Raw genomic sequence first — 21,958 nt, forward strand, 5'->3', positions numbered from 1 at the left:
TGACTTGGAGATCAGAGATGCATGCAGCCAGGAGCTCTTTTCTACCTCAGAGGAGGCTAGCCAGTCACAGCTGTCTGATGTTGGCAAAACACAAACAGGAGAGGAGGCCCCTGGTAAGTGGCTTTGATTTTGGGAATAGCTTTGAAGTGAGTTGTTGGGGGCAGGAGGGTTGCAGAAAGCAGGTTTGTGTCTTTATGATGCGCGTACTATCACATGCCTAGTCTGAGTGGCGGAACAGGGTGTTGATTGACTCCCTCACTTCATGGGAATTTGCTTCAGAGATCTCCATGAAACTCTCATGGAGATACTGGGTAATCTGCTGCCACAGGTACTTTGGCAGAGCTGCTTTGTTTCTTGCCCCATTAATGGTAACTTTCCCACGCCACTCTGCCATCACTCGTGGGGAGGACTGTTACTGTACACAGGCGAGCCGCGTAAGGACCAGGGTGGAAGCTAGTCTTGGAGAAGACCCTTCCTTGATTCCTGCTCACCCTCAGCAGTGAGATATCTTCCATAATGAACATAGCTTGTGGAAAATGTAGGGACAGGAATGATTATAAGGCACCCCCCTACAGTGCTGGTTCTCCCCAACAGCCACGTGCCCAGTGTACAGTACAGTCCTGGAACACTGATTTCCCCTGCCCCTGCGGTTACTCACCATTTTGAGGGTCTTGTGGCTCATGTGTGCTTGCCTGGGGTCAACCAGTTAGCAACAGGAATCTGAATAATGGCTGTGTTTTAAATCACTGAATCAGTGATCTGTGTTGCAAACAACACTGCTTCTGTAAAATGTTGCATTTTGGCTTCACAGATATGACCTTGGGAGCCCAGCCCCCGTCTTTGTTATCGCCAGCTGAACGGCTGCTCAGAATTAGAAAGTGGCCACAAAGAACTAATAAGGATTTTCTGCATGATGTCATGATGCACTTCTCCGCCAAAAAACAAGAATTGAAGGAGTGGCGGGACATCAAGAAGAAGGACCAAAAGGAGAACACAGCATGCCAAAATGAAGCCATGGACTGGCTCTTAAACATTATGGAGTGCCAAGTGGACACGCTACAGGCGATATTAGCTCTGCAAACCAAGCAGCTCCATTCCCACCCTCCCCTGCAGCCGCTGTCACAAAACTCTTTCCCATGTGCCCCCCAGACACTGCCAACACACTCTTATCAACCTTCTGGCTCCAGTCTATACCTGCTGCATTCCACTCCTGCCCTATGACAGTCCAGCCCTTCGGACTCCCAGTACCCACTGCACTCAACACCCTCCCTCTGCAGTTTGGCCCTGCTGAAGTACAGTACCTGCTGCATTGGACTCCAAAGGACAAGGTTGCACATGATACCTGGACATACACAAAACTTTAACCATCCCAGGACCCCACCTCCTCCTGGGACCCTCCCTTCCCCCATTCCCCGTAGTGCTGATGTGTTTTTTTTTTGTTTGTCTCTCTCCTTGGGTGGTTTTTTTTTGTTTTTTTTTTTTTTGAAAAATTGTTTTGGTTTGAAAGCAAACTTTATTCCATTAATTGAAAGCAAACAGAACCCTGCAAAGCAATAGGCAATTTTCTTAAACCTTCACACTGCATCACTGTTCAGTCACTGTTCAAGTTCAGCTTCTAGGCACTGAGTCTCAGCGGTCCAGCCCTGAGTGAAGCTTTCACCCTTCCCTTCACAAATATTATGGTGTGTACAGCACGTGGTTAAAAGCATAGGAATATTGTCATCGGCCTGGTACAGTGGGCTTTTAAACAGCCAAAAGCACACTCAACAGTCATTCTGCATTTTCTCAGCCTGTTGTTGAACCGCTCCTTGCTGCTGTCAAGATTCCCCATGTCAAGATTCCCCCAGCCACGGCATTAATGGGTAGGCAGTGTCTCCCAGGATTACGGTGGGCATTTCAACTTCCACTACGATGATCCTCTGCTTCAGGAAGAAAGTCTCCTAAAGCTTCCTGAATAGGTCAGTGTTCCAAAAAATGCATGCGTCATGCATCTTTCCAAACCAGCCTGCGTTAATGTCCGTGAAATGCCCATCGTGATCCACAGGCTCCTGGAGAACCATAGAGAAATACCTCTTCTGATTAATATACTCAGTGGCTAGGTGGTCTGGTGCCAGAATTGGGACAGGACCTAGGATGCCCTGTGATGCCTTCCGCCTTCCCACAATTTTTAGCAGCAGAAGAGGAAGAGATGCTCTGTGGGGTAGCTGCTCAGAGTGCACCGCTCCAAATACTGCTGTAAGTGCCACAAGTATGAACATGCAATTGCACGGACAGCTGACAGTGTGAACACACAACAGTGGTTTCCCTTCAGTACTCTCTGAGTGGTGATGTAACTGCCAGTAATGGAACTCTGCCAGTGTAGACATACCCTTAGCAAATATTTTTATAGTTACAGAGCAAACATTTAGACGTTACCTCATAACACTGGATACAAATATTATAAGTTGGGTTCATACATGCAGCAGCCTACAAGCGTTCCATAAAGTCAAAACACATTCTTATAACTCTAATAACTATTTTAACTATACTAACACTCAGGTATGCCAGACTGGTTGCCAGCTATGTATTTGTTAGTATTCAGTGAGGCCTGGGGCCTTGGCATGAGCTGGCATCAGTTAACTGTTCTTTAATAAGTACTTTGTCTTAGCCTATTCTGACAAAAGATTTCTCGCATAAAATAATACATAATATAAAATTAGGTAGAGCCAAAAGGGTTGGGAGGAACTGACCCATTTGCTGTTAATACATTTTCTGGCTGCAAAGTTAATCACTTGCAATATATATTTTTTCCCCTTCTCTAGTTCCTCCAGTTATTGAGGGTGGCTCTGACACAATCCAGAACAAGCAGGTGGTTGCTGGCAATTCACTGACATTGGAGTGTAAAGCTGCTGGCAACCCCCCTCCTCTCCTTACCTGGTTAAAAGATGGAGTGCCTGTGAAAGCAAGTGATAACCTCCACATTGTATCTGGTGGGAAGAAACTGGAGATCCTGAATGCTGTAGAGGCCGATCATGGCCAGTACATATGTGTGGCCACCAGCATAGCAGGAGAAAAAGAAATCAAATATGATGTTGAAATCTTAGGTGTGTGATCAGCAGAACAATTTATTTACAGAATTTGCAACAGAATTAAACCTGTATTTATTTTTGCTGGTGTCACAAAACTGCAGTTCAGTGTCACATTTTATTAAGCTCAGCCATTGCACATTTACTCTGCCAAGTTTGACAGGCTTGTGAGTGGCTGCTTTCAGACTACTTCTGGGACAGTTTTCATGAGGGAGATGGTAAACATCACTTGGAAGGACACACAAACGTTTTCCAAATGTGCCTTAAGATCAGGGACAGTAGAAAAATCATAGCTGCAAAATAAATAAATAAAATAATATCAAGGGGTTCTTCGATTTTTAGGCTGCCTGTAAATTTTTGGCTACATTATACAAATCCTAAACTTTCCTTTGAAAAATGTTCCTCTTTCCATTGAAACCTTCACTCCAATCTAGATCTGAACATTGCCTTGTTGGCCCATCTCTATATATGAGTCATGCAAATGCTAGTCATGAAATAGTAACTTCCAGCATAGTAAGGCTGCTTATATTGTAGGTACTACTATTCTTTAAGGGCTTGATTATGCCTTGTAGGCACAGATGTGCATTGAGATGCACAATCACAGGGGAGCACTGGGGGCCCATAGGCTTGCAGATGCAGTATGCCCAGGATACTGTCCCCTGCATGGCTTTGCTGGTCTGTAAATGAGGTGGGGACAGAAGACCCTGCCTCCTTCCCATCTTCCCACTCCCTTGGAGTGCCATGATCCCCAAAGGATCAGATGGGCCATGTGAAAGGGGGGTGGGGAAGGCTCTTAGTTTCCTTTCTCCATGCATAGAGCAAGTAGGGGGAATCTGGCCCTAGATAAATAAAGTGCCACACAAGAGCAATAAAAATTATAGAACAGAGGACACCATATGTTTGGTGCCCTTCATTGCAAGGGTACAACTCTGTACATTGAACCCAATTTAATACCCGGTCCAAATGTGAGGTGGGTGCTAAGATATATATTTTACAATTTGTGGTTCTTTTTTACACTTTTCCAGATGTTTAAATGTTTCTTCTGGTGTGTTTTTATCACTTTACAGTCCCACCACTTGTGGAAGGGGGAGAGGAACCTTCAAACTATATTGTGATCCTCCATAGCCCCCTGGAGCTGGATTGTCCGGCAACAGGAACCCCTCCACCGACTATCATGTAAGGGGGTTGGTATGTCAGTTATAAATTCCACAACTTGCTTAGATGGGCTTGGAAGTAATCGTTATGCACTGACCAGACCATTTGATCATAGACTAAAATACAGTGGGTTAAATCCTGGCGTTGTTAAAGCCAATGGCAAAACTCTTACTTCAGTGGGGTCACAATTTTGCCCCCCCTCTTTTTTTTTTAAAGTAGCCTTGTTGCTTATACCAAAGTAAATATTTCAGAGACCACTCTGGATTAAAAAGAAGTGGCAGAAATCTACTAATGACCCTTCCCCTACTGATGTCTTCTTTCCCTCTCCTCTGGTAACTATGGTCTCTCTTGCATCGAATCTTTCACTTCAGTCCCCTTCCCTCTTCTTTGGTGGCAGCTCGTCTTTCTGCAGCCTCCCCCAGTGCCTGCCTCCTTCCTTTCCCCTTCTCTGGTGTCTGCTTCCACATTTCCTGGTAGCTCGCTTCAAGCCCTCACCTATCTCTGGGAGCCCCAAAGAAGCAGAAATCTATGTAATATCTCCAGGCTTCCTTGAAAAACAGATCTAGTTGTACTTTGACTTCCCATTTCTAGTTAATGGAAACATGTCTCTGGATTGTCACCCACTTAAAAAAAATAAGCGTCTTAAGATTTTGCTTTCTTCATGCTAGGTGGTTGAAAGATGGCCAGCCAGTTGAAGAGGGAGATGGATATAAGATCTTACTAAACGGACGCAAGCTTCTCATCTCCCGTGCTCAAGTGTCGGACACAGGCCACTATAAGTGTGTGGCAACAAACAAGGCAGGAGACCATGAAAGGAAATTGGATATTACTGTGCATGGTATGTTACACAAGGGAGGAAAAGAGCAGCAGACTGACTTTATGTTAAAACAATGTTGCATACCTTCATTAGCAAGAAAATATTGTAGTTTTATACAGAACTGTAAAATTTGTAGAAATGCGGTGATAAATTGGAGACAACAGTGAGTAGAATTGTAATAATCAGAGCTATTTGCATATGAGAGATTCTGTAGGTTGCACATTAATACTTTCAAGTAGTGATTTATCTTTGTTTGTGTTGTGTCTTGCAGTTCCTCCAACAATCAAATCCACTGGTCCTTCTGAGAGAGCTGTGGTGGTATACAAACCCATGACACTGCAATGCATAGCCAATGGTATTCCAAGCCCTTCTATTACGTGGTTAAAAAATGGCCAGCCAGTAAACACAGCCAGAGGAAATATACGAGTAAGCACAATGCTTTTGTGGCATCCAAAATTTGAAAGATAGTTACACAAAAGTGCTAACACACACCCACATTAGTTTTCTTCTCATTTTTTATTTCTCACGTGATGCTATGAAAATGCTAAAGATCCACCCTGGAAGTCGATGGGAGTTTTGTCTGAATAAGGAATTTGGGATTTGACTCACAGTTTTCTGTTGCGTGAATCCCTTTAGAAATCCATATGCTGTGTTTGCCGGAAGTCTAGTTTGTAGATACAATGTCCACACCTCTCAGCTGTGCCTAATTCTCCAGGGGTGGTGGTCTTTCCAACTGGGTTAGCTACTGGGAGTAGCACCACCCATTTGCTGACTGGGAAGCAGGATGATGTAAATTTCTGTCTAAGCATTTGGCACCTAAATCTTCTACTCTCCTTGGACTGTGGGATTCTGAGTGTTTGGAGACAGTCTTTCATGTTGGAGAGGTTTGTGTGGCTCTCCCAGAGGCTTGATCTCGTGCAAATCCATGCCTCTCCTCGTAATTCCTTGGCACCACAGTGCTCTCCAGGAATGGGGCTTGAAGCTGCTTTGATCTATGCTAGACTGGAATGGCTTCTGACATCCTGCCAGCAGTCCTATGCAGTAGCAGCCTTCTCTGCCTGCAGCCATGGCTTCACAGTGTTTGCCTGTCCCTTTGCCATCCAGATCTCTTCACTGCTGTATCAGCTAATGAGCCATCACAGCTCTGTGGCTCACAGTCTCTCTAACCTTCCAGACTAGGCCTCCTGTGTGAATGTAAGCCCCAGTTTGAAAAGAAGATGAGACGTTGTATATGGTGTAAACTTGTACCTTATCATTCATCTCAGTGGCTATGTCTGGAGTCATAATGCAAAACTATTCTCTGCTTTCTGTTTTGGGGCAGCTGGAGTCTTCAGGCCGCATTCTGCAAATTGCCAAGGCCCTCCTGGAAGATGCTGGTAGATACACCTGCGTGGCAACAAATGCTGCAGGAGAAGCCCAGCAGCACATTCGGCTTCACGTGCATGGTAATGATGTTTCAGCCTGTTATTAAAAAAACTGCCTTAAAATTACCACTTTTTAGCTTCTAACATGTCCATTCACTTCTTCTATTTTGAGCACATTTAGGAAGGCTATGTTAGCTTCCCACACTTGCACTATCTGCAGAGATGTGTCTCTCCATTTTCCTCCTTTCCTGGTCACTCTGCTTTTGTCTGAACTCATTATTGTCTCTCCAAGAAGTTCAGGGGAGAAACAAGGCATTTGCATCAGCTGATACCAAATATCACAGGAATGAGCATCTCTCTCCAGTAAACTCAGAGAGTCATCCTCTTTTACACACTACAGCTGAGTTGAGAGAAGCTTCCAAGACATTAGGAGGTAAACTAGGTGTTCCTGAGCCAGTATCGGCATTACTGATCGGACCCAAATCTTGTGAGAACAAGTATTCTTTGCAAGTTTCTGCAGAAACATTTTTTCTCATATGTTAGGATCCTTTCAAACTTCTGGAGGGGATTTTTAATTTCCAGATGAACCAATACAGAAGGGAGTAAGGAAAGTTCAGGAGTTATTTGCATGTAAGTTTGATAAATGTTTGACCATGCTTTAAGTATATGAACCTCAGAGCTTTAAAACTACTGGCCAGGCCCAGAGCCAACTTCCTTTGAAGTCATGTGGTGTCTTTCTAGTGACTTCAGTGGGAGTTGGATTGGAACCCCTCTGTGGCAAAGAGGTGGATGTGGTGGTTTTTCTGTGATTTCTATTGTATCTGTTTAATTTGTGAATATGCAAGTTAACACAACAATGTGCATTAAATGGAAGATTGCAGCACCTACCTGCATCAGGATGGGAATGAGGAACCTTGCTCCTCTTGTATTCCTAAAGCCATATTTGATATATCCAGCTGCTTTTGTCCTGAGACTGACTAACACTAGTTTGTCTTTTTCTTCTACTCTTCCTGTCAGCAGTGCTGTGTGTCAGTGCCTTGTGTGTCTGCCAGAGGGTGACCAGATGTTCCAATTTTATAGGGACAGTCCCAATATTTGGGGCTTTTTCTTATATAGGCTCCTATTACCCCCCACCCCCATCCCAATTTTTCACACTTGCTATATAGTCACCCTAGTCTGCCACCTTCTAGAACATATATGGGCTAGGTAAAGTAAAGTGCCTTTCCTTATTAAAGCTCTCTGCAGCATTCGGTTCAATGTAGCCATTTTAAAGTGTAAACCGAGTATGATTAAAAAGCTTGACATGTTAGAAAAGTGACTTTTCAAAACTGGCCCCTTCCTACCCACTTAAGTTGTGTGTATCTTGAGTCAAATACCCCTACTTTACTGGCAAAAAGAAGTTTTTATTCCTTTTAATGCTGAAGAGCCTGTACAATTAGAGAATGGTCCAACTGCAGATGGGAGCTCATCTGGGGAGAGCCTACAAAAAGGAGGTGTGGGATATTCCCCAGACATTCAGCAGTAAATAAGCACGGTATTTCAGTATACAAAGTGCTTTGTGCACAGATGTTCTGCCAACTGTGTGGCTAAATGAATTAAACCATAACTTTTCTGTCCTTTTTCAGAACCACCCAGTGTGGAGCATGCAGGAAAGATGTTAAATGAAACCGTGGTGGTGAATAACCCAATCCACCTTGAGTGCAAAGCATCTGGGAATCCTTTGCCAGGTATGTGTGTTAAAACGAGTCTGTTAACAGGTTATCTATTTTTAAAGGCTCCTGATGATAATTGAGATTCTTAATGTGAACATAAATCTGTAGTATTTAAACTAGTGAAATCAATAGTACAGTGAATATATAATGGGAAGCTCCAATAAATTTCAGTGATGTACAGTAGATGAAATTTAAAGTTAAAGTAGTCGTGATTCAGTGATCACCACTGTTTCCCATTCAAATGAATGAAAAACGTGGATAAATTGTCCTCTCATAACTCTACCACCGGCCATGTCCACAGTCAATAACAATGTTAGCAGATGTTATTGTACACTACATGCTTCTGTGAAAAAACAGAGAAAAACAAATCCATTCACCTAATCTTATCAGGTTAATACTGCATAGTGTGGGTCAAATTTACACAACCCAGTGTAATGAGTATGCCTGCAAAAATGGGCCAACACCGAGGACCCCATCCAAAAGCACACTGTATTCTACCGGGTCTCTCCATACTCTTCCATGGACTTTGCATCTGGCCCCTTGTGCACATGGAAAACCTCAATGTTTGTTTTCTGATTGGCCTGCTGAGGTGGTGGTAGGTTATGCATATGTTTTTGGAACTGCACCTTCAATGTTGGCCTTTGAAAATTTGGCCTTTTTATATCTAGTCATAATTTAATTCACATTTATTCTTATTGTGCTAAATCCTTCTGTAACGATGCTGCCTTTGGTGGGACACATCTGAGAGTATCAATTGAGGACAAATTGCTTAGAGCAGAGCAGTTACAGCCCAAGGCTGGGGTTCCTTTGCACACCAGGCAAACCAAACCAGCCAAACAGAGAAGACTTTGGTTTTACCCCACTGACTATCAAGAAGTGATGCAAGCAATTCCCTTAGACACTCCAGTTTCCCAGGATCACCACCAGTGCCACTCGTTATGGGGACGAATGGTTATGAAAACCAATACCCCAGTAAAAGAAAAAGGTTCTCCCGATCCCAAAGGACCAAGCCTCAGATGCAGGTCAATATACAAGTCAGATTTTACCTACAAAGCATGCTGTTGCCAATCCTTTAGAATCTAAAATCTAAAGGTTTATTCATAAAAGGAAAAAGATATAGATGAAAGCTAGAATTGGTTAAATGGAATCAATTACTTACAGTAATGGCAAGGTTCTTGATTCAGGCATGTAGCAATGATGGAATAAACTGCAGGTTCAAATCAAGTATCTGGAGTACATCTACAGCTGGGATGGGTCATTCAGTCCTTTGTTCGGAGCTTCAGTTTGTAGCAAAGTCCCTCTAGAAGTCAGAAGCAGGACTGAAGACAAAAAGGAGATGAGGCAGCTGCCTTTTATAGTCTCTTCCAGGTGAAAGGACACCTCTTTGTTCCTACTGTGGAAAATTACAGCAGCAAGATGCAGCTTGGAATCACATGGGCAAGTCACATGTCCATGCATGACTCTGGTTGTAGGCCGACGCCATTGTTTACATGTTCGTTGGAACGTTCCCAGGAAAGCTCAGATGTGGATTGGCGTCTCCCAAAGTCCATTGTCAATTATGTGTTTCTTGACTGGGCACTTACTGAGAATAGTCCCTTCTCAAGAATCAGACTAAATACTTCACTGAGGCTACTTAGAATCAAAACACATTAAGTAAATAGCCAATATTAATAACTTCAACTACAAAAATGATACATACATATAGACAGCATAATCATAACCAGCTCTTCATAACCTTTCCATAGATACCTTACTGGATCTCCTTTGTACAAGATTTGGTGCAACTATAGGACCTTGGTTGCAGCAATGATCTATACAGTCACAGTTCATGTCAATAACCTTCCTCATTATATTTCCTAGTCAAATGCTCATTGACTCCAATGGGAATTGGCCTGAGTAAGGACCTCAATATTTGGCTCATAATTAGAACAGATGAATCCCTTCAGATAAAATAATCTTTACCTAAAACTTGAGCTGAAACAAACCTGAAAGACAACTCAAGAAGCTGGATTTCAAACACCCTATTGTTTGAATGTTTTCAGATCCAGGTTTTTGGTTTGGATCCTTTCCCACTTTGAACCTCTTTTAAGGTTTGAGAAGTGTGCATTTTTTCCTTTCTGTAATCTGTATTTCTGAGAACTTCCTGCTCGTGTCAGGAAGTGAAAGAACTACAATAATGTGAGAGAGGTTGTTCTTGTAGCATTTTCTGCCCAGTTAAACTCAGGAAATACTGAAATTCTGCAAGAGGGCTTATTTTTATTTAGTTTATAGCCCAGTTTCCAGAAAAAAAGATTTGACTAAAGTTCAAATGAGCATCCAAACTGAACTTTTGTACCTTTTGGATCTGATTTTTCCAGTGCCTGTCATCCTTGTGTAGTCATTTACACCCTGTAGAAAGTTAGATGTAAGATATCAATAGTTCCAAAGGGTAGCATTGTACGCCCACTTGGCATGCACTCATTTTTCCTCAGCACTGTTTCTTCAAAACTAGTGACGATTATTTTTTAAAAAAGTTATATTAATAGAATTCTACCAGCTCTTCTACTTACGATATACTGCCATGTGTTACAAACTGTCTAGAAAGAATAATTTTCAGTGCAGAGCAAAATTTCACTTTGATCAACTTAACCCCCCCCCACAACCTAAAACAAAAACAACCCTTACCCCCTCAAAAAAAAAAAACCAATGAACAATTGAGTATATCACTATTTAGATTAGGGAATAGAAGCACCAAGGAAAATCTCACTCCCTTCTTCCTGGAAGGCAGAGCATTTAGCCCAATTACTGTGCTGGGTTTTCAACTCTGTATAACACTGTGAAGGAGCATCAAAGGTCCTTAAAATACAAATAATGTTTAATTGCTACACTGTTGTGCTAGAATGCTACTTTACCATATCTCACCATAATTCTGAATCCCAAACTCCTGTTCAGTTCCATGAGAATTCTTTGTGCTAAATGATGGCAGGATATGGCCTTGAAAAGCAACAACAACAGATCTTCTTGTTTTATGTGACTGAAAAAAATAGGGTGTTGCCTGCCGTCACACTCCCTTGTGTTGTGATTAGCACGCAGTTCTCACAAGTTAATCAGAGTCAAGCCAATGTATTTCTTGGATAGTAGACCTCCATAGAAAACATAGGTGTTATAAGAAGTATAAGCATGGACCCAGTGTCCCAGCAAGGTGTTAGTGAGAACTGAGCTGATGGAAGGGCCATCTTGTGACTGAGATGCAAAGTAAAGGTTCTCAACAGTTATGGTCTATTATAATCCCCAAACACTCTAATTCCACCACCCTAGTCAAATTCCTGTTAGGCTTACTGTATTCTGCCTCTGCAAGCATCTACACAAGTTTCAGTTTAATGCAGTATTTTGCATTTTCTGCCTTGAAATGTTGTCATGTTGCAGTGTATTTTTAAACAGGTGTATTTCAGTTTAGTAGTGGCCTCTGTATACATGCTTATAGAATGGTTTATTAGGTTGATAAATTGCTTTGGGACAGACATATCTGTATACATATAAAGTTATAGTTGTTGTTGTTGTTACTGAATGTCATAGGTGTATGCAGTACCTTACAAAAAAGTTAGTAGTTATCACTACTCTTGTTCTAACTTTATTATTACTGTAGTTTAAATATAGTTTAAATATAGTGAATATTGATTTATTTTTAGTTAGCGTTTAGAAAAATTTAACCAGTGTTTGAACAAAGACTGAAAGTTTTATGATAATTTGGAAAGTTTCTTTCTATTGTTGCATAGAGCTAGCTTTGTTACTGCCAGCTATAAGGGTACAGTCAGTAACTTTTCCATCTCTCTTATTTCACATTGCAGCTATCACATGGTACAAAGACAGTCATCCACTTGCTAGTGCTGCAAATGTCATGTTCTTAAACAGGGGGCAAATCGTTCAGCTTGACAGTGCCCAGATCTCTGACACTGGCATTTATAAATGTGTGGCTGTCAATACAGCAGGAACAGCTGAGCTCTTTTACAACCTGCAGGTTCATGGTAAGTGTTGCATATCATAAAAACAGATTGAGGAAAATAATCTATGTGCATTTTGCCTGCTCTTTTCCAGTTTTATTACACATACTTAATACACTCCTTCCTATCACTAATCATTTTCTGAGGGGAGTTGTGGAGAATACCACGGCCACATTTCTCTCTTTAGAGCATTGACATGGGAAAACTCAGTTGAAGATAAGGAGTACTTGTGGCACCTTAGAGACTAACAAATTTATTAGAGCATAAGCTTTCGTGAGCTACAGCTCACTTCATCGGATGCATCCGATAAAGTGAGCTGTAGCTCACGAAAGCTTATGCTCTAATAAATTTGTTAGTCTCTAAGGTGCCACAAGTACTCCTTTTCTTTTTGCGAATACAGACTAACACGGCTGCTACTCTGAAACCTGTCAGTTGAAGATGTTTGTCAATTCTGATAGGAGAGAGCAGTTTAGCCAGATCTGTCAGAGAAACTTAAATGTTGCTGCTTCAGCAGTTTGAAGAGGTATGGGGTATTGTTCATTGTTGATCATTTTGAACTCTACAACAGGTAAATATATATAGAAAGAAAACAGAAGCTGATTCATAGTTCAGAGGTTTTAGAGAAAATTGTTTTTGGTTGTATAAAATTAAAATGAAATTGTGAGTCTTTAGTTTATAGTCACTAAAAACCTGATCAAAACCCCTCAGTCCCTAAGCCAAATTTGCCTTCAGAATTTGCGCACACACAACATATTTCAGTGGGAGCCTTCCACTCTAATCTGCAGAATTTGGCACAGTGATATCAGGGTTATATTCTTCCACTGAGATGCACAAACAGTATGTAATTCCTTTTAATGTTAATTAACCAATAATGACCTTGGGCAGTGCCCTTCCTTGGGATTAATGACATCTGAGAGAATTTGATGGCCCAAAACACAGCCAAAAGCAATTAACCCCACCCAGTCATTAATCCCCAGGAAATGTTTGGTGCCAAGGTCATTATTTCTGTTCAAAGCTAAAAATTAAAAAATAACTCTTAAACACGTGGGCTTCTTTTATGGAGGCTGGAGTTTCAGTGCAGTAATACCCTTTGGGTTAGCCAGATAGATTAGACTCACAGGATTTGTTTACCATTCCAGATCAAAACATGTCACCCAGTACTGATTGTATCAAAGAAAGATTAAACCGTTCCTAATGCACATAGCCAGTTCAGTGTGTACCTAATGGGTCTGGGAAGAGAATCCATTCTGACCTATCCAGTGATCAGTTTACACTGTGAAGCATGAGATCATAATACTATTCTTTAACCCTACATAAATTATGTGTAAATTATTTCTCAATATTTCATTACGTTTAAAGTGGAAGTTATGAACAATGAGGAGATAATGGACTCTAAAGGATTCATGGCAGAACACAGGAGAAGTTATATTGAGTTTAATGAACATATATTTATCTTATCTTGATTCTTATACCATGCTCATCACTGTAGTATATGACCATATTTCTCATCCCATTAATATCTCATTTTATTCAAATTCTGCTGTAAAAAACAGTATTTTGGTTACAGTAGCTACAGCATAAATTATCATTGTGTTCTCATTGTTTAGAAAACAATACTCCAATCTTAACATTGAAGGGAGTTATAGAACTATTTGTAGGTGCCAAATCTTTTGAATTCAGATAAAGTATATTCATATGATTTCATTGTCTGAAGGTGTGTGTAGTTGTTTCTCACCATTATAAAACATTTGCAATTATCGAAGAACAATGGATACTTGTTACGGCAAAGTGTATGGCAAACTGCTTATCTTCCAGCATTTCTGGTTCTACTAGAGCTTATTTATAAGGCAGAATGAATAGTCTTCATCATGGTTTACCAGAAATTGTTCACTCATTAATACAATTGAGCAACTAGTTTTCCATGAATAATTTATCTGATTAACATACCCTCTTTTTCTATAAATAGAACATCTGTGAGTAGATTATGACATTCTTTTCTTTCTATGTTAATCATGAAAGGTTCACTGCAAGTATTAAATTGTTGTTACAGATACTGAATATTTAAGCTATGTTGCTTGGTTGTAATTGGTGAGATAAGTCACAGAATACTGTTTTAATTTCCTGACTAGATGAGTCAAACATTTCCCACATGCACATCTAAATTTTGTTTTCTGCAAATATTCATCCATTTGACTTTGAATTGCACTGATACAAATATTTGTAGAATATAAAATTCCAGTCACTTGAATGTTTGTGGGAAGCAAACATAAAAGGAAAGGAACACAAGGATTGCCAAAGCAATTCATTTAAAAATTCAAGCAAGTGTCCCTTTAAATGCAGCCCTGCAAAATTCTACTCAGCCACTCACCTAAAGCAAGTAATTTATGATGAGTAGTTAAGATGTTTTTCATTATCATGTAAAAAGTGAGCAGGTAGATTTTGTAGGCGCCTGGACCTGTAAATTTTCATGTCAGTTTCACAAGGTTGATTTACTATATTCCATATGCATTTGCTTCATTAGATTTAAATTTTTGCTTTAATACTCACTGGTAAGATCTTTCACAAGGTCTAAATGCAGTATTGTAAAAATTTGAGAGAACATTTTCAGATTTTATGTTATGATTTCTGGTTTTCATGGCAATGGGCCCAGTACTGCTCACCATACTCACACGAGTAGTTCTACTGAAGATATCTGACTACTTATGTAAGTAAAGAGATCAGGATTTGACACAGTGTGGACTAATGACAAACGATGGACTGCCTTGCAGTTTCAGGAAGAAAAACTCTTTCCAAAAGTAAGTGGCCCATTTAATTTTGTTCTGATTTATATTTCTCCATAGCTATTTCAAGTTTGTTCTGTTTTCAGTGCCCCCATCAATTTCTGGCAAGAATGAGATGGTGGCAGTGGTGGTTAATAATCTAGTGAGGCTGGAATGTGAAGCCAGAGGTATCCCTTCACCCATTTTGACTTGGCTGAAAGATGGTAGCCCTGTTTCCAGCTTTTCTGATGGACTCCAGGTAATCGGTGCAAAGCTTAGTACTCATTGGTTTTTTGGTATCTTGACATGGGTACTTAAAACTAGTTCATTTTAATGGAACTGGATTTTTAAAGGGTTTTGAGTGAGGCATGTGTGCCTTTCCTCTCAAGGTTACTGGTTCAAATCTAGCCTGTGTTGGTAATAACCATAGGCATGAAGATTGCTCACTGTGGCCTTTATGAAATTAATTGGTACTCTTAGTCAAGAATTCATACTGCTAAAATTGGCACTTCTCAGAGAGGAATGAATGAGAAAGGAAATTAAACTGTGCTGCCACTGTGAGGTGATTAATTTGAGGTCAAGACTGAGCCACATTGGTCAGGCAATTTGGGGAAGTTTGCACTGCAGCTGCCTATGAAAACCTGTCCTGTGGATAAATAGAGGCTGTCAACTAGCGCTTTTTCAGTGGTAGTAAATTCAAACAAAAATGTCCATTAAAGGAATTCAGGGAAATGTTAACCATAGATACAATGCCATGATGATAACTAGTAGCATTGTTGTTAATAAAAATAATGTATATATCACCATACAGTAAAATTGCAAGTTACAAGTATGTGCTAAGAAAGGATTCCTGTTGAGATAGCCAAGATAAGACACAAAATAATAGTTGGGGAGTTGGAGAAAAGAAGATGGAAAGGATGATTCCTGGAAGAAGTGGATTTTAAGGAGAGATTTGAAAGAGGGGAGAGAGGGAATGTGGTACAAAATGGAGATTGTTCCAGGCATAGAGGGAGGCAAAATAGATGTGAAGCTGAGAGTGAGAGGCTAACATCCAGATCCTGAAAAGACTTATGAATACACGTAGCCCAATTGGGGCCTGCATAAAGTTAAGCATGTGCTTCAGTCTTTGCAGGATCTGAGCTGGGAGAAACACAAGGGAAAGAGAGAAGAGATGTTTTAGGAGAATATTTTTGCTTCAAAATGAAAGATAATGGTTCTAAGATAATGAAAGATAATGGTTCTAACTCTGTTATACCGCAGTATATTACTAGAGAAACTAAAAGTATATAATGAAAGTGTCCTTTCAACCTTTCTTTTACAGGTTCTCTCTGGGGGTCGTGTCTTGGTACTGACAAGTGCTCAGATCAGTGACACAGGAAAGTATATCTGTGTTGCAGTGAATGCTGCTGGGGAGAAACAAAGGGATATTGATCTCAGAGTTTATGGTGAGCATTCTGACAGCTTCTTATAGTATGAACATTGAAATTGATGCTCAAACTTGTTTTTATCCATAACAAGAGCTCAACTCTTAGAGCTACTTTAAGGAAGGCTGGGCCTAATTGAACATAAACTAGGAAAGAGACCAAGTAGTGAGAAGAAATATGTTCCTTGTGTATCTACAAGACAAGTATAGCAGAGGCAAGGCAGTGTTAGCTTCCTCCACGCTTCCCCGCCAATGTTTCTCAGTCTTGACCTGGTGGGACCTTCTCAAAAGCCATTACTGGATGTACTTGTCCTCTCTGAGGTTACAGCAAAGGAGAGAGATTTCCTGTGACAGAGGGTTCTATGCACTCTAGTGATGCATGCTTAAAAAGAACATTTAAATAAAGGCTGGTCTGGTTTGAACTCAGCTGCATGGCAATCTTGAGAAGCCTTGAAGGCTGTCACCTAAAATTAATATTATTATAAATACTTAATTCCAGTAGGTAGACTAATTAAGAAATGAGAGGGAAAGAAGAATTTGGAATGCTGCTGAGGCCAAGATGGTTAGAAGCTTGGTACATACTTGGCCAAACAAAGAGTTTGAACAAGTTTGTTAATATAGCCTGTAAGATAATTAGATTCATTTTAATCCTTTGTTCCTTCAGAAACAGATTCTCTATTTTTTTTTAGTCACTGTTTCTCAGTTTTGTAATGCAGTTTGCTTTTGAACATAGTTCAAGTCATGTAGCTGAAAGGAGAAGTAATTGTTGAAAAATATTTGGAAATAAATTAGCTTTCTGCAGTAACAGGTCAGCTTTCAATGTCCACAAACTGTCATGAAGAATCCAGGCCTTCTGTAAATTCTACAACGAAAGTAAGATAAACAGATTTTTTACAGTTATTATGTTTCTTATCCACAGAGACCAGACTTTTCCCCTAATTATTTCCAAGCTGTGATATCAGCTGTTCTGTTTAGTACTTCCTGTGTTAAGAAAAACAAGGCTATATTATGGTTTTTTTTCTCATGATATCTTGAGACCTGTATTGCTCGTATATTGAGTACTACCTTGGGGCAGTTTTAATCTCATCTGCACTAATTAAGAAAACATCTCTTTGTTTTTAATAAAGTTTGTGGTATTTCTCCTACGGTGGATGAGGTAATACCTTTTATTTGACCAACTTATGCTGGTGAAAGAGACATGCTTTCGAGCTACACAGTGCTCTTCTTTAGGTCATTTTAGATATTTCTCACAGACAGTGTTTCCTTTTTCTCTCCCCCATATTTTGTTTAATATTACACATCGTTTATGGAATGTTAAAGTTGCACAGTTAAAAATAAAAGGAAATGTAAAAGTTAAAGTTCTTGCAGCACCCTTTTATGTCACATTGCAGATGTGTGGTACAGACCAGAAATAAAAACCCCATTAGACATGTGCAATGTAGCCAAGCAAATGTTGTTGTTAGAACCTCAACTTTTTTCAGTTCTTGATTTATTATATTTTGAGTGCAACTTAATGTTGCATTAATAAAGTTTTTATATTTAATTTGCCTCCTTTTAAAAAAAATAGCAGGAAAGGAAAGAAGAGTTGAAACAGCACACTAAGTTGCTTTTTACGGATTGAAGAGTACCGATGCAGTTAGGCTGTCTTAACTTTTTATGTCATTTCAAGATTTTATCAAGAATTTTACTCTCTAATGCACATCTGATACTTTCAAAGCTGCTTAGGATTTTTGGAAGCCCAGTTCTGTCCAATCCCCCTCAAGTAGGTCTGAAAATCACAGCCTACCATGGATAAGCACACACTTATGAAATTCAGACTTAACCAAGTGTGCACTCACAGTAGCCAGTTTTCAATCATAATTTTGGGCCTTCTCCTCCAAATCCTTACTCACAAGAGGATCTCTCATGAACAAGATCTATTCCTGTAAGTAAGGATATGCAGGATTTGTCCCCCCATTAAAATCTAAATCTTTTTTCAGACTTGGTCCTGAATGTATTCCTCAGTGAGTATTACTTAAGTGTTAAGTGCTAAGACAGTTGCTTTTGAGTTACCTGTGTGTGCGAGAAATTTTTTTTTCCATTTTTAAAATGAGGAAAAGTGTAGTTATACATGTGTGAAAATGCGGGAGGGGAGGGAATTGTCACAGAAACTGTTATACGCATTTAATTATAGTGTTTGTTCTCAGCAAATATAATAACTAGCTAGCAAATACTATACATAACAAATAGAGGATAACCGTAGAATGGGAGATTATGAACTAATGATGATTAAATCATTAATTATCATTCATTTGGCTGGAACCATAAACATTCAGCCCACTCTGGGCAAAATTCTCCTCTCACTTCCGAAAGATCAGAAAGTGTAGCAGATGAGTAAAATGAAGTTGGGCCATAAAGTTCCTCAACAACTTTCTATTGCCAATTTCCATTAATGGTTCTTTAAGGAACCTAACATGAGATAGTTTCAACATTAGCCATCATGGCACTGCAAGAAGGAGGTTAAGTCTGTCATTTCTTTCCTCATCTCATTGCTTCTTATCATAGCCCTTTGGGCCACATTTGTTCCATGGTTCTAAATGGTTTTCATTTGCTAAATTATATTACAACTATTTGTGTACTTGCCTTAGGCTTTGTCTACACTAGCACTTTTGTCTGTCAGAGGAGTGAAAAAAACACAATCCTGGCCGACATAAGTTTCACCGACAAAAGCGCTGGTGTGGACAGTGCTATGTTGGCGGGAGAGTGTCTCCCACTGACATAGCTACCACTGCTCGCTGGGGGTGGTTTAATTATGCCGGCAAGAGAGCTCTCTCCCATCGGCATAGAGCGGCTACACAGGAGACATTATAACAGCACAGCTGCAGTGGTACAGCTGTGCCGCTGTAAGTTCCGTAGTGTAGACATAGCCTTAGTCTGTATCTTCACCATCTCCCTGCAAGCAGAATTTCACCATTTCTCTCCACTAGGAATTTCACTAACATATCTCTGGTGGTGAGAACTCTTTGTACGCAATTGGGACAGTATGTCTGACATATGATCATAGACCAGCTTTTTCATTCCATGCACAATGTGTCAAACTGACTGATAGCTGCTGTCTTATTTTTATTAGGTGGGTGTACTAACTCCTCAGTGTGTCCTGTGAGAGTCTGTGTTGGCCAGGGGATTTATTCTTTGTTTTATGTGTTGTTTTAGTTCCACCAAACATTATGGGAGAAGAACAGAATGCCTCTGTGCTTATCAGCCAAGCAGTGGAGCTGCGCTGCCAGAGCAATGCCATTCCCCCACCCATGCTGACTTGGCTCAAAGATGGCCGACCTTTGTTGAAGAAACCAGGCCTCAGCGTCTCTGAAGATGGAAGTGTATTGAAGGTAAAGTTCACTTGTGAGACTCCTGTAGTGCTTACTTCCTCAGCCGCTTATCAATCATGAAGACACTATTCTTTTTCCAGGCTATAAGCAACTTGAGAGGAGATCTTTACAGCATAAGTCCCATTGATACCCATATGAATAATGGATGAGTGCTATGGGGAGCACATATTCCTGGGTTTTTAGGATAGTGTATCATCCCTGCTAAATTTATGTTTAAAGTTTTAGATTGACTGGTGTAAAAATAAACAACTTCACCCTAATAACATTTAATACATAATACTCTATACTCTAAATAAAAACTGACTCATCATAATGATAGTCAAAAGGTTTAATTTTAATCTAGATTGAAGAAGCTCAGGTTCAAGACACTGGACGTTACACTTGTGAAGCCACAAATGTTGCTGGGAAAACAGAAAAGAACTATAATGTCAATATTTGGGGTAAGTCTATAATACTATATCAAGCGTGGGGACAAAACTCTGGTAAAGCTGTGAAGCATAATGCTGGAGCACACTGTGTATTTCATATGTAGTTCATTTCTGAAGTTGATCCTATGCTGCCTATAAATAAGCCATGCTTAGTGTTTCACAAGGAGTTTAGAAATTAACATGGGACTACCCAAATGTTACCTTCAGGCAGACCTAAAATGTATACCTATGCATTATGATACATGGAGTAAAGAGAGCAAAAGAACAGTTTTGCCCACATAAAAATATTAGGCCATATTTTCAGTATGACTTCAATTTGGCTTCTAAATTAATGTAATCAAAATTTAGACACCCCATAATCTGATTTGCATGCACAAACAATATTTACATATCCACTTTGTGTAGTTAGATATATAACTAACCAATTTGTTTACACCAATGTCATTTGGATTAAACCCACATAATTTCTGAGTTTTTGGGGTATGCAATTTTGGAGGCTGAGAATCCAGATTACTCTCTCATAGTTATATTTACTTTGCACAGTTTAACAGTTGTAAATAATAACAATAGCTGTAGTAAAAAAAAGTTAATGCTAATAGACAGATATGAATCAAAAATCACACACGATGCAGATATGTGAGGAGGTGCTATTTTAGCATAATCATTTTCTGACCATAAATGTATTTTCAAAAATAATAATCAATTTATTCTGTCATCAGTCATAAACAATTAGCTAACTGAAATTTTCTGATATCCGTCAAATGTGATTAGTATGACTGATGTTTTATATAAAACAATGTCATTTTCTATACTAAAAAGTAGTAATATAAAACAATGTTATATATACTAAATATATGTTTTATATTTATAAAAAGTAGTATATAAAGCAATGTCAAGTTTGGTTGATGATGCCCTACCAAGTAAGTGAGACCTGAATGGAATCCTAAACCATGTGACTTTAATGGGATAAATAACTTGGCTTAAAGCCAATTAGACTGCTGATTCTGTTTTATTATAAAGGTATGAAAACTGTCCTGTTTAGGTGAAATTCACCTCAGTGCAGGGGGCCAGAACAAGGCCCAGGAACCACTTACGTTCAAATAAGCTCTCAAAATAGAGTGTAAGTGGGACTTAGAAGGGCATATATGCCTTGTGCTGGTCATTGGTGCTGGCTGAATTTCACCCATTATGAACAACAAAAAAATAACCTTAACAAAACTAAATAATTCCCTTATCCTAGTGATATATGTATTCAGTGCACATATTCTGAGCCTAATTTTTGGCTTCCTATTAGTGACAAGCAAAGTTAGATGCAATTACTTGTTCCTTCTTAAATGCAGTCATCAAAAGGGAGGCCAGGTTTCTTTAAATCTGGCTCTGTATGTATAAAGCATGATACTCTAGTAAAATATTATTTTTTCCTGAACCTTCATAAATCAGAATTTATTTGAAAAACAGGTGATATAAAATCTTAATTTAGATTGGCGTTTATGTGGTGGTTGGGGGCTGTGTTACAATGTGGACGATGCCTATGGTGTACCTAGTCTGTGAATAGATAGAAAACTTCTGTCTCCACACACTTTTCTCCAGCAACACATCCACTCTCTGCATCTCCCACCTTATGTCCAACCCCAGTTTCACAGCAGACTCTCACTGTTGCAAAAATTCTTTTGCGGCTTCAGCGGAGGGAGCTGGATTTGCTCCTTTTGTGCACAGAGAGCATTTTAATACCATTTTGAAGGAAGAGATAATTTTGTGTTAGTTAGCAGCATTGAATGGAAAAACTTAATGAAAACCAAAAGTTGCCTGTAAAAGCCATCTGTGGTTAACTGTTTAGAATGAAATCCTTTGTTTACACACCAGGAGCAGAAATGGTGCTTGCCATAT

General features: G+C 39.7%; 1 protein-coding gene across 1 annotated transcript in view; it reads left to right on the forward strand.

Moving 5' to 3' along the window:
* The window catches only part of HMCN1 (hemicentin 1), a 340,371-nt gene that overhangs the window by 200,425 nt on the left and 117,988 nt on the right, over positions 1-21,958 (forward strand). Inside the window, 11 exon segments of the mRNA XM_038414308.2 lie at positions 2,802-3,083; positions 4,133-4,241; positions 4,889-5,058; positions 5,309-5,463; positions 6,359-6,482; positions 8,027-8,128; positions 11,941-12,117; positions 14,960-15,111; positions 16,174-16,297; positions 19,468-19,643; positions 19,987-20,083. Coding sequence (XP_038270236.1) covers positions 2,802-3,083; positions 4,133-4,241; positions 4,889-5,058; positions 5,309-5,463; positions 6,359-6,482; positions 8,027-8,128; positions 11,941-12,117; positions 14,960-15,111; positions 16,174-16,297; positions 19,468-19,643; positions 19,987-20,083 — 1,668 coding nt within the window.

This window comes from Dermochelys coriacea, chromosome 8, assembly GCF_009764565.3.
Source record: "Dermochelys coriacea isolate rDerCor1 chromosome 8, rDerCor1.pri.v4, whole genome shotgun sequence".
In the NCBI taxonomy this organism is placed as follows: domain Eukaryota; kingdom Metazoa; phylum Chordata; order Testudines; family Dermochelyidae; genus Dermochelys; species Dermochelys coriacea.